Below are 14,111 nucleotides of genomic sequence, written 5' to 3' on the forward strand. Positions count from 1 at the left end.
GTATCAAGGTCAGTTCTTGGTAAAATTGAGTCTGAGAGATCCTCACATTTCTCTATTTCTTACAGCCTTTTAGAACAAATTCCCTCAATGTTTGGTGAAACACGAGAAACAGAGACAGTACTTGGACCTGTTATCCAAGCTGGAACGGAAGCATTAAAGGTAAATGATCACTCTGTTTACCATAGACAATATTAATTAAAGCGTTCTTTAAAAAAAGAGAGATATTTCAATTATTTTGTGAAATCACTGCTGACTCTCAAGTAATTAATCTGACTCTGTAAAAGAATATTTTTTTAATCCAGAGTTAACTAAGATAGAGCAAGTAGGACATACCGTTTAGTTTGCCTGAAACCAATACTCTTGAGAGGAAGTGTGCACTGTATCAAAATAATTATAATAATTATATCTTGATACAGTACTTTCTCTCAATTATTATGTTAACAGTGTCTTAGAAGGTACAGTACATTGTGAAGTGAAGTGAAGTGAACTCTTAAGTTTGAGTGTAGCACGTCATAGCCATAGGCTAATTGTGAAGTGAAGTGAAGTGAAGTGAACTCTTAATTTTGAGTGTAGCACGTCATAGCCATAGGCTAATGAACTTTTAAACCTCAATCAGATTAGACTTCAACACTTGGTGTTCTGCTCTTTTTGATCAGTGTGTGGGATCTTTAACTTCCCACAGAGTTTGAGTTTTTTTTTTTTGAAGAAGGGTTGTGAGATGGGCCTACTGTTTATAGTCCTTATCCACAAAAGTCTTGAAAGTGTAACTATTTGCAGATGTAATTACAAAGGCATTCTGATAACTATTCATAAGAATGAAGCAGCATTTGCTAACTTTGGCTATTAAATTAAGTTTTAAGTATGAAGGTGCTGAAGATAAAATTATTAGATTAAACGATAATTATTGTGTAACACACAGTTGAATCCTTTATTCCACAGGCTGCAGGTATATCAGGAAAGCTGTTTGTTTTCCATTCAGCCCTGCCGATAGCAGAAGCACCTGGAAAATTAAAGAACAGAGAGGATAGAAAATTGCTTGGCTCTGATAAAGAAAAGGTTTGTTGAATAATAAAAGGGTGTCTAGGTGGTTTCTGCAAAACCAAAAACAAAAAGGAATCAGTGATCAACATGAAATGGAAAAACAAAGTTTAAAAAATCTGAATTGGTGGCAAAATATTATACACTACAACAGGTAGCCAGTAACAAGACGTAGACAACAGGTTCCATGAAGTCGTCACAAATAATAAGATTGTTAATACCATGGGTTTTGTGTTGACCTTTATGAGAGGCTAGAGTTACAGGAAATCTTTCTGGCACCTTTTTCATGCCTTTTATTCATAAGCAAGAATGTTTTCTTCAACACTTTGCTAAAAAAGACTTGAACACATAAATATATTATTGCTCTTGTCAATAACCATTTAACACTTCAATTCAAATCAAAGGGTTTTGATTGGTGAATTTTGGGCTGTTTTTGCAGTTAATTGTTATTAATGGTGTTCTGTAACCTTGAATATGAAAATTGATGCCAGTTAAAAAATGTTATGTTACACATTTTATAGGAAGGGGTGGTAGAGTTTGAATCACCTTTATGAAAATTGATCATCTGGATGGGTGTAATGTTTGAAGGACTGTTGTTCAATATGGGCATGTCAACAACCTGAACTGAACTTCACTTTGACGACTTAAGTTAATAATAATAATAAAGTCAAAATAACAGTCCACACTCTTCCTGACGATTACAGTGTGACCGGGAAAACTGTTAACACCTAAAATGTGGCAGGAATACCTATTGTTCTTTAAGCCAATCATTTTTGAGGACTCCACATGCCAAAACCACAAACTGAATAACTTTTCTAGTACAAGTATTTGCAGTGGTGCCCCATGTTGAAAGTAACAATTGCATCAGAGGGCCAGTGATCGATGAAAGGACAAATACACATGCACTGTTCTGTTTCTTTATGAGTAATGTCAGAGCTTAAACGACCAGAATTAGCTCAAATTTATTCAATTACCTGGCAAATCTAAAGCCATTGTGCAAACAACAGTAAATACTCTGTGGTCTAGTAAGTGGATTTTGGATGTGTGATTGGACAGAAATAGCATTCCTAACATAATTTCAAGTGTTCACGGTTTTCCTGGTTGCACTGTAAATTCATTCAATGAATGATCATTCTAAAGGTTCAAATCATTTTCAAAGTTTGAATTGGAATTGCGGTAGGTATCAGCTGAGTTGCAGATGTCAAACTGGTGTGTTTAATTTATCCTCAGACAATTCTTACACCACAGAGTGGCTTTTATGAGAAACTTGCTAAAGAGTGTGTGGAAAGTGGAGTAGCAGTTGATTTGTTTCTATTCCCAAATGCGTACATTGATGTAGCCACTATCGGCTCAGTGGCCACTCTTACAGGGGGACAGATTTACAGATATTCGTACTTTAAGGTAAAAGAAGCTTAAAATTCCTTTGATGTATCCATCCATTTTGCATTTTATGAATTACTGATATCTTTCTTCGCATCTTACTCCCTCCTTAAACAACTACCTGTCAACAATCACTAGTATATCAAGCTGCTTCTTTAAGGTGATTCCCTGGTTTTGCATTGCGCAACCCTACTGCGCATAATGTCTTGCTTCAGTGGTGTGCTCATTAGCCTGTGCACATTGATAAAATGGCAGATTTTCATTGACGCTAAGCTTAATCTGTCAAGGAATGTCTATTTTCTCCAGAATGAGCATGGTAACCCCTGCCCTTTTTAATGGTGTTATGTACTTGTAATAGGTACACGGAAAACATAATAATTTTAAGGGGTGTTATGTTATGCAGTGTACATGTACATGGTAGTTTCCCTTAGGATCACTTTTCTCATTATAATTTGGTTGGCACCTTTTACCCAAGTAATAAATGCATTGTTTGAAAAGACAGTAAGCTCTAAGTTAAAGAAAGATGTTTAGAAAATGAATGTAAGGTACTTGATTTAGGTCATCTTTCCCCCAGCTTTTGCTGCAGCTTAATCTTGATATGGAACTGCATGTATCATTTTGCCAATAAAGTGTTTTGCTGGAACACCAATGTGATGTGGATTCCTTGCCTCATTCACGTACAGTGTATTTGTATATTTATTTATTTATTTTTCATAACGCAGGAATCTACACATGGAGATCAGTTGCGTGGTGATCTCAAGCGAAATCTTGCACGCAATGTTGGCTTTAATGCTGTCATGAGGCTTAGATGCAGTACAGGTGAGGATGGTTAATATTAGTTTGGATGTTAATAATGCATCAGTCAATATATGCATTTGGCAAGATGGAAGATGGCTTTGTTTCTTTCTTATTGGTTTTTTGTTTAAAGGGTTCTTTCATGGGACTGTCATTGTTCACCCATTTAAACCTCAAACGCCCTAGGACGGCCACATTGACGAGTAAAATTGTCTGGTGTTAGACAGAGTAAAATCTATTAAGTCTCACTCTCAGAGGGTCAATGGGTCACTCTGAGAGGGGTCACTCTCAGGGGTCAATGGACAGTGTGGCCCAGTGGTTAGGGCGCTTGCCTTGAGATGCGGAGATCCCGGGTTCATGACCCGCTCTGACCACTCGTACGTACGTACGTATGTATGTTTGTTTGTTTGTGGCTTAACCCTTTCAGCCCCGTGGGGTTTCCCATTGACGAGTAAAATCGTCTGGCGTTAGACAGAGTAAAATCTATAAGTGGCACTATTGGGAGTTAAAGGGCTAAACTGGTTAACAACTCCCAAAGTGACATGTGTAACATTTCTGACAACCCAAGGAGGTGAAATGCATTGTATGAAAATTAAAGTTTGAGTAATTTCTTAAAGCACATTGTCCAAATTCGGAAAAAAAGTTATCTGTTCTTTTTACTTTTGAACCAGTTTTCATTCTCTCCAACCTTAGCTACAGATACAGGGAAGGGTTACGTTCTTCGCAAACGTTGGCCGTGTGGCACTTATATTTCAACAGAATTAACGGTTACTATTGGAGGGTAAAGATGGCTGCCGTGTGATTGACAACTTCAATTCCCATGACCTGCTCCTGTCTGACCAGTCGGTAGAGTGGCGGTGATGTAACCTGAAGGTCGTGGGTTCAATTCCCACCGTGGTCAGAGTTTTCTCTGTCCTTGTGTAGGGCCCAATTCCATTAGTAGGGCTAATGCTCACATGGTTTACATGGGTAGAAAACTAGCACTTCACATCACCCTCCAATAGTTAATCCTGTTAGCTACAGATAACAGATAATTATGGTTTTTGATATTATAAAAAGAAAATATAATTTTGTACTGGTTTTTGGTGTCCTTTGCCACAAAGTCGGTTTTTAGTCATTTCAGTAAGGATAAAAGTTAAATAGAATGGGAATGTCTCTGCAGGCTTGTGGTGCTGAAAAGTGCAGTCCTGACAAAGTAGATTGTCCTCTTGATTCCTGATTTCTGGTGGCCATAAAAATTTCATGTGCAATAATAATAATAATAATAATAATAATAATAATAATTAACAGTAACAATAACAATAACAATAACAATAACAACAACAATAACAATAACATTAACAATAATAATAATAATAATAATAATAATAATAATAACAATAACAATATTATTATTACTGCCTTTTGGGTGGCAACTTCTGCAGTCTTGTTCCTTCCATTTACTAACAGGATTGCGGCCAGTTGATTTCTGGGGCAATTGCTACATGAGTAATACTACCGATGTGGAACTTGCCGCGATTGATCCACACAAGGTAAGGCCATTGCATACAACTTTAAACTATTGTAAGTCTTCTCTTCATTCAACGCATTCTCATGATCATGCTCAGCAGACACTCGCTTGAGGTTGCTCAGTAATAGGGCATTTATTTATGACAACCATGTCAACTAAAATGTGATTTGAAATAATTTGTAAGTCCACATCTGTAAAACATTTTTGTTATTATTCCAGTATTATTGAATTGTTTTCCACAAACGAGTCAATCTAGTAGTGACTGTAAGAAAGATCTGTGATCATATCATTTGATAAAACCAAGTCTTTTGTGTTTCATTTATCACCAATGCAACAACAATGTTTCTTTAGAAACTAGCTTCATCATCAATCTATTAATAAAATGATGAATTGGGAGGAATGATGATTTCTTGAGCAAAAAAAAAATTAACCAATGGATGATATGGGTCAACTCGTGAATGTACAGGGAGTTAGCGAGAACCTACTCAAGCATTGAAGAATGTTATTTGCGGATGATTGTTTTTTATAAACGATAGAGGCCAAGTATGAAGTGGCAGAAATAAAATAATTTGAGGCTAATTGAAAATTGAAGAGAAAAAAGACAGGTGGAGATCTTTGCCCGAAAGTTGCGGTGATGCCTGAAATTGATGTTCATTTCAAAGTTTGCAATTTGGTTGTCTAATTTGCTGCATAATTGGTTACCTAGTATCCAATTTCCCAATGAACTTCGCAACATGGCACAGTAAAGTAATGTGAAATTGACTGTTAGGGAATTCATTGGATGGAAGATGATTAGTTGATAACAGTAGATAATAAAGCTAATAATAACTATGAAAAAAAGTAGTTGCCTACAGCCATTTCCACATACATGTATGCCACCTTTTTGTTTGTCCTTTGATGTGTAAGAAATACCAGTTATTTTTCTTCTCTGTCAGGCTATTGTCATTGAAATTAAACATGATGACAAGCTACCAGAAGATAGTCAAGCCTATTTCCAGTGTGCATTACTCTACACGTCTATCAGTGGACAGCGACGTCTAAGAATCCACAATCTAGCTTTCTCCACATGTAGCCAGTTGTCTGATTTGTTCCGCTGCTGCGAGATGGACACCTTTGTTAATGTGGTGTCAAAACAAGGTAACACCTTACAGGGCTCGAAATTAACGAAAAAACCCAGTCGCATTTTGCGATAAGATACGAAAATTTGGTCGCAATCTCGCAAATTTTAGTCGCAAAATCGCCGCGCTGCATTGTGTTGTCAGCGGTTTAGCAAAAAAATATGAGCCCGCAGTACTTGTGTGTAAAGAAACTGCTGAAAATGGCGAATGATCAAAGGAATGAAGCTGTGCACGTAACATCGCAGCTAAATTACTATACAATTACGCTTCCTTCAGAGAAAATTCACACCGAGAAACAAAATAATTTTGTCATTTATTTATATATTTTAGCAAAATTAGCAGCAAAGTGGCAACTGCTAACCCTTTTGTTTCAAAAGAACGAAGGTGACAACAAGTCGCAAATTTGCGACTTCTCCAGATATTTCAGTCGCAAAGGGAAAAATTTAGTCGCAAATGCGACCGTATTGGTCGCAATTTCGAGCCCTGCCTTATGTTCTTTGTTTAAGAATCTATCTCTTCTCTCTATTCACCTGTTACCAGCTGTACATGTGGATAAAATTAATGTATAATTGTTAAGTTTACAACTTTATTTAATCTGGTAATTTTATTCGACAGCTGTTCGGCAGGTGTACACCTCCACTCCTAAAGCTATCAGAGAAAACTTGATGAACCAGTGTGCACAGATATTAGCTTGCTATAGACGAAATTGTGCATCTCCCTCATCTGCTGGCCAGGTAAAATAAATAACATTTAACTGTCTTAGATTTAGTGGTTTGGGAATGATTTGAACCTAGGAGTTTGAGTTACATGCCACATTCGTCAACCAGTCTTGAAAAGTCGTAAGTTGCACCTTAGAGCAAGTCCTTAAAAAAGTTCTTCTAATTTATTGAAAAGTCCTGGAAGTTTGTTCAACTTTGAATTTGATGGGGGGGGAAAGCAGTATTTTTTGCACTGACTGAAGAACACCTTAAAATTAAGTAAGCTAAATGTGCCTTGAATTTGTAACTTCTCACATGAAAACATCAGTTTCCTGTTTAGTGGTTGATAATGATAATGATAATGCATGCCCTGCTAAACGCCCTTACTCACAGTCGGAGACTGAATTGCTAAGGGTGTGGCTCGACAAGGTCAGACCGAAGGATCTGTGCTGCCGGCTAGGCGCTCTGCCCCTGAACACGACCCATTTATGACCTCGGAGCACAGCACCACAGCCAGATAGAATAGGCTGGGAGTCGATTTTTCTGAGGGAGAAAAACTGAAGTACCCAGAGAAAAACCCTCAGAGTCAGGTTGAGATCGACTGAAACTCAGCCCACATACAATCTCTGGGCCAAGAGTTGAACCCGGGTCGCAGAGGTGGAAGGCACTGTTGATAACCACTAAGCCATCCTGACTCCCTTACAACATTTTGTGGTTTTTGCCACTTATGTTTACCATTTGGTGGATATTTTTCTCTTTGTGGTGTGGGTTTTGTGAAAGGTCCTTGAAAATGGGTGCAATTTTCTTTTATGAACCCTGGTACCAAACATGCTTTTAACAACTTAGCCCTCTCCTGGATCAAGAGACTTTCTAACTTTTTTGTTTTGTCAACAGTTGATCCTTCCTGAATGCATGAAACTGTTGCCTCTCTATACCAACTGCATTTTGAAGAATGACATTCTTTTAGGAGGTGAGGTTTTCACAGTAATTTTGTTACAGTTTGTCCTTGTCAAGTGCCTACATGTAGATTGATAAAACTACAAAGTTTTAACTTCTTCCACTAGAAAAGTGTTTCAAAGTTGCTATTTGCGAACTTTTGAAGAGGGAGTGTCCACCTCCAATTTTTGTTTCACATCCCAGGTTCAGAGATGAGTTCAGATGATCGCAGTTGGCTCATGAGATCAGTTATGTCAATGGACCAGGCAGCATCAGTACCATATTTCTACCCTAGACTCTTTCCCTTGGTATGTACTGGTATCCTTGAATTCTTTTCATGAAGTTTGCGAGGTTCAGATTCAGCTTTGTTTTTTGGCCAATGACAATGTTGTTTTAAGGAGTCCCATGCTTTTAGATAGGGTTGTTGAGAAGATGACTTCCCAGCATTTAAAAAGTTTTAAGAGCAGTTTTATAAACATCATGTGTCTCCATGATGTGATTAGCAGTAGGTGTGGAATGCGCATACAACAGTGCTTAGTACCAGGTGTTGAAAGTAATGAAGCCTGATTCGATCTTAGAGAGTACCTAGATGTAATGGTGATTAAGTTGATTAATTGGTTAAGGGGCTTGACTGTATTTATGCACATAAGTGTCAAGAGCAGAATCTTAAACTTAATACAGTAACTTACAGGAAACTAATGAAGGTGGTAAATTTAGGGTGTAACATGGCAAAATCTAGGTGAACCTGTGACCAATTTTGCTGTAGCATTCTGTATTCGCTGGCGCTTCATAATAGGGACCTTTAGATTGGAGGACAAGGACAGCTACAATTACGAGTTTTCTGTACTGAGCATGTGCATAAGGTTTGGAGGCCAATGTTCTTCCAAGTGCGCGTGCTCAGAATGGAAAACTTGTACTTGTAGTCGTCCTCATCCCCTGATCTAGTGGTCCCTAATGTATGAGGCTAGAAGACCATTTTAGTGGGCGACTAGTTTTTGGTAAAATGAAAAGGTTGGTTGCCCAACAAAAAAAACAGCAGACAACCCTGCCAAAAATAGAAAATGAATAACATAAGCAGCACCTGACTCACTCGAAGGTTTTCTGTTGTCAGTGTCTGATAGTACTGCGAAGTTAACAATAATTAGTTTGCTGCAGTTGAGCATTTTCCTGTGTTTTGAATATCTGTGGCTTTTACAAAAAATCGTCAGATAGGAAATTCACATGTCCTGTGATGTAAATGACCTTAAACCCTGAGTGCCACAAAAACCTACAGGCTCACACTTAGAACCACACTTAGAACCACAAGAGCCTTTTTTATAAGAATGTTAAGGCTGAGATTAACCAAAATTTTAAGAACGTAGTAAGAACATTTCTCAGGCTGAGAGTCAATTAATTAAGAACTCTTTTAGTTTCCTCATTTGTCATTTGAAATAAAGGTATCAAATAAAGGTAAATTAATTAATGCAAATTAACCCAAATGCTCAAAGTACCCCTGTGAACAAAAAATCAATTCTTATTCAATAAGAAGTGTCTTTTTGAAATCAAGGCTTAAAACTTTGGTCACTTAGTGTTTAGTTAACATAGTTTTGAAATCCAAAGAAAGTTTTTTTGATCACAGGGGCACTTTGTATAACATAACAATTGCTTTCTTATTGCATGATGTACATCTCAGTTTGTAATAATGAGCAGTTCTTATTTTACAATCATTCCAAAATACTTTCAACACCATCAAAGTCATCAGGTAAAACAAAGTGTGATGTGAGGAAGTTCTTACAAAAAAAAGAGTGTATGGGATACTCAAGCTCCAATGCCATGCGATTGCATCTCAACATGGCGTGCATTTAATCATATGGGGTTTCCCAATGGGCAACCAAGCATTCATCAGGGCAACCAAATTTACGGGTTTGGTTGCCCGGCTTTTGAAAGAGGGACAACCTGGAATTTTTTTAAACTTGAAACACTGATGAACCAACAATTAAGCAGCAAGCCACTTTGCCTTTGGCTTGCACTTGGGAGAAATATATGGTGGTTACTACCGATTAATCTCAACCAAAAGAGTGTTAATTGCATTATAATAAACCTGTGCCAACCTTTTTCTATTGTAGTGGTGCAGGCATCCATAATGCTAAATTGACTTTACACCCAGGAAGTTAAACTTCAGTCCAAAACTGTTTGACTTTTAGATTCTGATCTTGGGTTACATTAGGATAAAATGCAAATAATCGTAATTATGTTCAGCTCTGCCTCGTGAGCAATTGGGCTTTTGTATGAGAAACTTTCGATCAAACATCCATTACTGTTCATAGACATTTTATGACGTCAACACATTCACCCCTGAACAGGTCCCCAGAAATAAGTAAAACTCCTGTGTTAGAGTAGAATTTATGAATGTCACTCATAGGAGGGAGTGGTTTAAGGCATTTTGGGGAAGTAGTATGCTCAAATGGTTAGGCTCTAGATTTGTGTGCACATGCTTTGAGTTAGACTTGCCAGAAGTCGACCTAACGAGAATCCCAGGAGAAAATGTTTTGGCGTTTGAAGCGTGATTTTTCGGAAGCAAAGCGGATGAGCGAGCAACCGAGTTGCGAAAGGTTGACTTGCCTGGCTTGCAAGGTTTTCATTTGTGTTTCGTGCCAAAAGGGGGATGACGTCATTTGCAAGTTCTGCACTTTGATGGCGCAATCCGATGAAAACAATCGAACACGTTTGTTTCTTCCAAATTGAAAGAGGAAATTTGTTTACTTTGTGCTAAAATGTATCAGAAACAAAGACGAAATAAAACAAAAGCTTCTTTCAATCTCGAGACAACGCTTGGAAAGGAGATCTCCAGTGATACTTTTTGGGCTAAAACTTTGTGCTGTAATTGTGATGATAGAATAATACTAGTACTTACGGAAGATCATTAACGAGTAAGGGAAAGCTTTGAATAGTCAAGAAAGTCAATTGATTTCACTCATGAAAGATCAGGTACGCTTTATGTGTAGGAGACGTGCTAGACCGGGATTAAATGACATGCTAGATCGGGAATAGAAGTAGAAATACATCTTTGTGAAACTTACCATTTAGTGATGCAATAATGCTCTCTGTCTACGGAACATGTGTCGATAGTTGTTGAGAATCGTCTCGGTACTTCCAGACACCAGTTTTTGTGTAAGATTTTAAATGTCCTTTTACTGTTGTTTTGAACAATCGTCGCTTACATATCACGCTCTAATGATCTCTAATGCGACGACAATTGAGGCTAGAGACCAGATCTTTCATGAGTAAAATCAGTGGAACAATCACGAAGACGATAGCATTGCAATCCTCCCCAACTAAGCAATCAAAGGCTTACGGGACTAACTCAAAGGTCATACTTTTCTACGGTGGCCCATTAGGGCTTTTTCGTTGGAGCAGACACAAACAACTCTCTGCAAGACATATATGCTTGAATTGTTTTCCTCTGATAGTTGCGCAATAGTTGGAATATCCTGTAGCTTCATCCATCACTTGAGTTGAAAGTCAGGCTTCACTGCGTATGGCAAATTTTGATTGACAACTCCATCTCCTGGGGTCCACAAGGACTACTCTGATTGGTCTAGCTCAGTCAGTCAGTCAGTCAGTCAGTCAGTCGCCAATCAAGGATGAAAAGTCCTTCGTCCCGCGCACCATCGACATGAGACGCTCAAAACTAACGAGCAACCCGGCACTTTCAAATGCGCGCGCTTACGATGCAAAACTTGTCTTTTCATTGTTAACACTAGCAAGATATCGGGACCTAAGCGATCTGTTAAGATCACCGATCGTTTCACATGTACCTCCACAAATGTCATTTATTGCATAACCTGCACGTTATGCAATAAATTATACATTGGTGAGACGGGTAGACGACTAGGTGACCGATTCCGCGAACACCTTCGCGATGTTGAGAAGAATGACAAGGATGCATCCAAGCCAGTCGCTCGCCATTTCAATATGCCTAACCACTCCAAAAAACACATGGCTATCTGCGGCCTTTCCCTACATCTAGGTACGACGGAAAGCCGCAAGAATCTGGAACAAAAATTCATCTTTCAAATCGGCACCCTTAATCCTCACGGTATTAACGAACGCTTTTCATTTAACTAATATATTCCTATTTTTCACGTTGCCATGTTACCACCAATAGCGTAGCTCCTACTCTACTATAAAAACTACACGTAACCCATAATCCCTCGATTCGCTCTGACGAAGGGCTAACGCTCGAAACGTCAGCTTTTAGAATCTCTGTACGGTGGCCAATTTACATTATCAACTCCGTTGATAAAACCAAATTTTTGGACTTTTCAAAAGTCTAGCTTTGAGTTTGCCCACAAAAATCCCAAAGTTAAAACCTTTTTTTTTATTTTTTTTGCATTATTGGCTCAAAAAGATTTCAGTACCAGGGATCGTGTTAACACAGAAATCGTGCAATTTTACGCTAAAACTCATCAAAATTGTTGTGTCCCCTGAGACGAAATGCTCTGACTTACACAAGTCACACAACTTGCTTTGATTTGTCAGTATAAATTATTCCGTTGTTTGGGTGACATGCAAAAAAAATAAAAAATTAATAATAAATAACGAAGTAAATTAATGTAGTGGTCTCCATATTGGATTTAGCCATGCAAAGGAGACTGGTGAAGATGACTAAACATCCGGGAAACTAAATTGAGCTCCTGCCATTTGTTTGCTCATTGCTCGGTTTATGCCCGTTGGAGGGAGGGGGGTACACCCCACTGCACCCCTGCCCTAGATCCGCCCCTGAATAGTTATGATATTTAGCTGGGGATTCTAAGAATAATGTCACACTTTTTATTTTACAGCATGATTTAGACATGAATTCTTCGGGTCTGCCTTCAGTCATCAGATGTTCAGCAGAACGCATGTCAGAGAATGGAGTTTACCTATTGGGTGAGTTGATGTGTAGGTGACATTTTTGTCAAGACAATAATTTTGTTTTCTTAATTGAGAAATGTTGTCATGTCATGGATTCCAATAATATTTTTTTAAATAAATTATATCCGTTTTAAAACTTTGAGTTGTCAAAACACACAAACTGACACCCATCGCAACAGATACAAGAACTAGGTGAATTTTTCATGGCAGAGGCTACTGAAGCCTCTTTCCTTGCTATAACTTGAATTCTTGCTTGATTGATTTCAGAAAATGGAATTTCCCTTTTCTTGTGGATTGGACTTCAAGTTGATCCCAACTGGCTGCATGAAGTGTTTGGTGTTCAAACTATTGGCCAAGTGGACATTGAAATGGTTAGATGTTACTACCATAAACTTTTATTTCAGGGAAACCCCTTTTTTTATGTAGCAGGCAGTTCGACGTGTATTGTCAGGAAGTTATTTCTCCACCAGGAACTGACCTGAATGTTTATTGAAACTGAATCCTCAAGTGTCAGTCCAACTTTCTGCTTGGCATTTCAGGATGGTGCCATCTAATACAAAAGTATTTATTCCCTGTGAAGGATTATGCAGAAAAGTAGATCTTTTGGCACACAATGTATAACCATGTTTAATAAGATTTGGGCGGTAACCATGCATGTCTTAGAGATAATTTGCATTTGTAGACGCAGTAAATGTCATGTTTTTATTTTGTCCGGTTTCAGACTTCTCTGCCAGTCCTTGAAAATGCTCTTTCTGCCCGTCTTCATGAAATTATTCGGAAAATCCAGGAACAAAGACAGCACTATCTCAAGGTATGAAATCAGCCCCTAAGGGCTTTGGAAGCCTTACATTTTGTTAGAGTTTGATATAAAGTTGTTGGTGATCTGATAAGGTATGAAGGATATTCATAACTGCCTCTGTCACCATTTCTTTTCGGAGGCAGTGTGACAGCATTCACTATGACAACGATGAAGGTGAAGCAGCTGCCAGAAGCGCCTTGTGTATGCTTGTGTTCCCTAAAATTACTTGATCCTGCACTTTGTTACTTGTTCATGTCTAAACAAGTACCTTCTCAGTTTTCTATTGTCTTTCTTCACAGTTAACTGTAGTTCGACAGCGCGACAAACTTGAAGCATGGTTTAAGCACTTGCTTGTGGAGGACAAGGGAATCAATCCAGCTGCAAGCAGTTATGTAGACTTCCTCTGCCAAATGCACAAGGAGATCCGCAGCTTGATGAACTAACATGACAAGATTGTTCAAAGCCAGAATTTTACCACAGGAATAAAAATCTGGAGAAAATTCTTAACTTCACTCATTGTCTTTCACATTGACTTGAAACTTCATTTTTAGAGTGTGTTTTGAGTTAATTTTGACAATTAAAAAAAAGACCAATTTTTTTCTCTGACCAATAAAATCTGACAAGCGACGTTTATGTCAGAATTTGAAATTCACCCATGAAGTCAAGTTTAAAAGAAAGAAAAGCTACATTTGAATGTGGCAGCTCATATAGTTTATAGTTCATGGGGTAAAAAGTGGAAATTTTGAAGCAATACACAAATGGTGTAAACATCTATATAAAAAAAATGATGAACATCTAATGAATGACACAATGTGTTGTTCTGTACCTGCCAAGTGAATTTAGCCGTACTTCCCAAGTCTAATTTGCAACAGTGTTAGTCAAATTATTGTCCATTAATATTTTCTAACTTGACCGAATTAAAGCAAACTTTGTGACTGATG

At 38.0% G+C, this 14,111-nt stretch overlaps 1 protein-coding gene across 2 annotated transcripts in view; it reads left to right on the plus strand.

Moving 5' to 3' along the window:
* LOC138000290 (protein transport protein Sec24C-like) overlaps positions 1–14,109 on the plus strand; it is a 26,375-nt gene extending 12,266 nt beyond the window's left edge. For both annotated transcript variants that reach the window (XM_068846601.1, XM_068846602.1), the window contains exons 14-26: positions 66–159; positions 940–1,056; positions 2,269–2,439; positions 3,141–3,237; positions 4,663–4,745; positions 5,659–5,860; positions 6,457–6,575; positions 7,434–7,509; positions 7,680–7,783; positions 12,299–12,386; positions 12,639–12,742; positions 13,093–13,182; positions 13,470–14,109. In XM_068846601.1, coding sequence (XP_068702702.1) covers positions 66–159; positions 940–1,056; positions 2,269–2,439; positions 3,141–3,237; positions 4,663–4,745; positions 5,659–5,860; positions 6,457–6,575; positions 7,434–7,509; positions 7,680–7,783; positions 12,299–12,386; positions 12,639–12,742; positions 13,093–13,182; positions 13,470–13,613 — 1,489 coding nt within the window. In that variant the 3' untranslated portion in view covers positions 13,614–14,109. The remainder of the gene's footprint in view (positions 1–65; positions 160–939; positions 1,057–2,268; positions 2,440–3,140; positions 3,238–4,662; positions 4,746–5,658; positions 5,861–6,456; positions 6,576–7,433; positions 7,510–7,679; positions 7,784–12,298; positions 12,387–12,638; positions 12,743–13,092; positions 13,183–13,469) is intronic.
* The last annotated feature ends 2 nt before the right edge of the window (positions 14,110–14,111 follow it).

Source organism: Montipora foliosa, chromosome 4 (assembly GCF_036669935.1).
Source record: "Montipora foliosa isolate CH-2021 chromosome 4, ASM3666993v2, whole genome shotgun sequence".
NCBI classification, from domain to species: Eukaryota; Metazoa; Cnidaria; class Anthozoa; order Scleractinia; family Acroporidae; genus Montipora; species Montipora foliosa.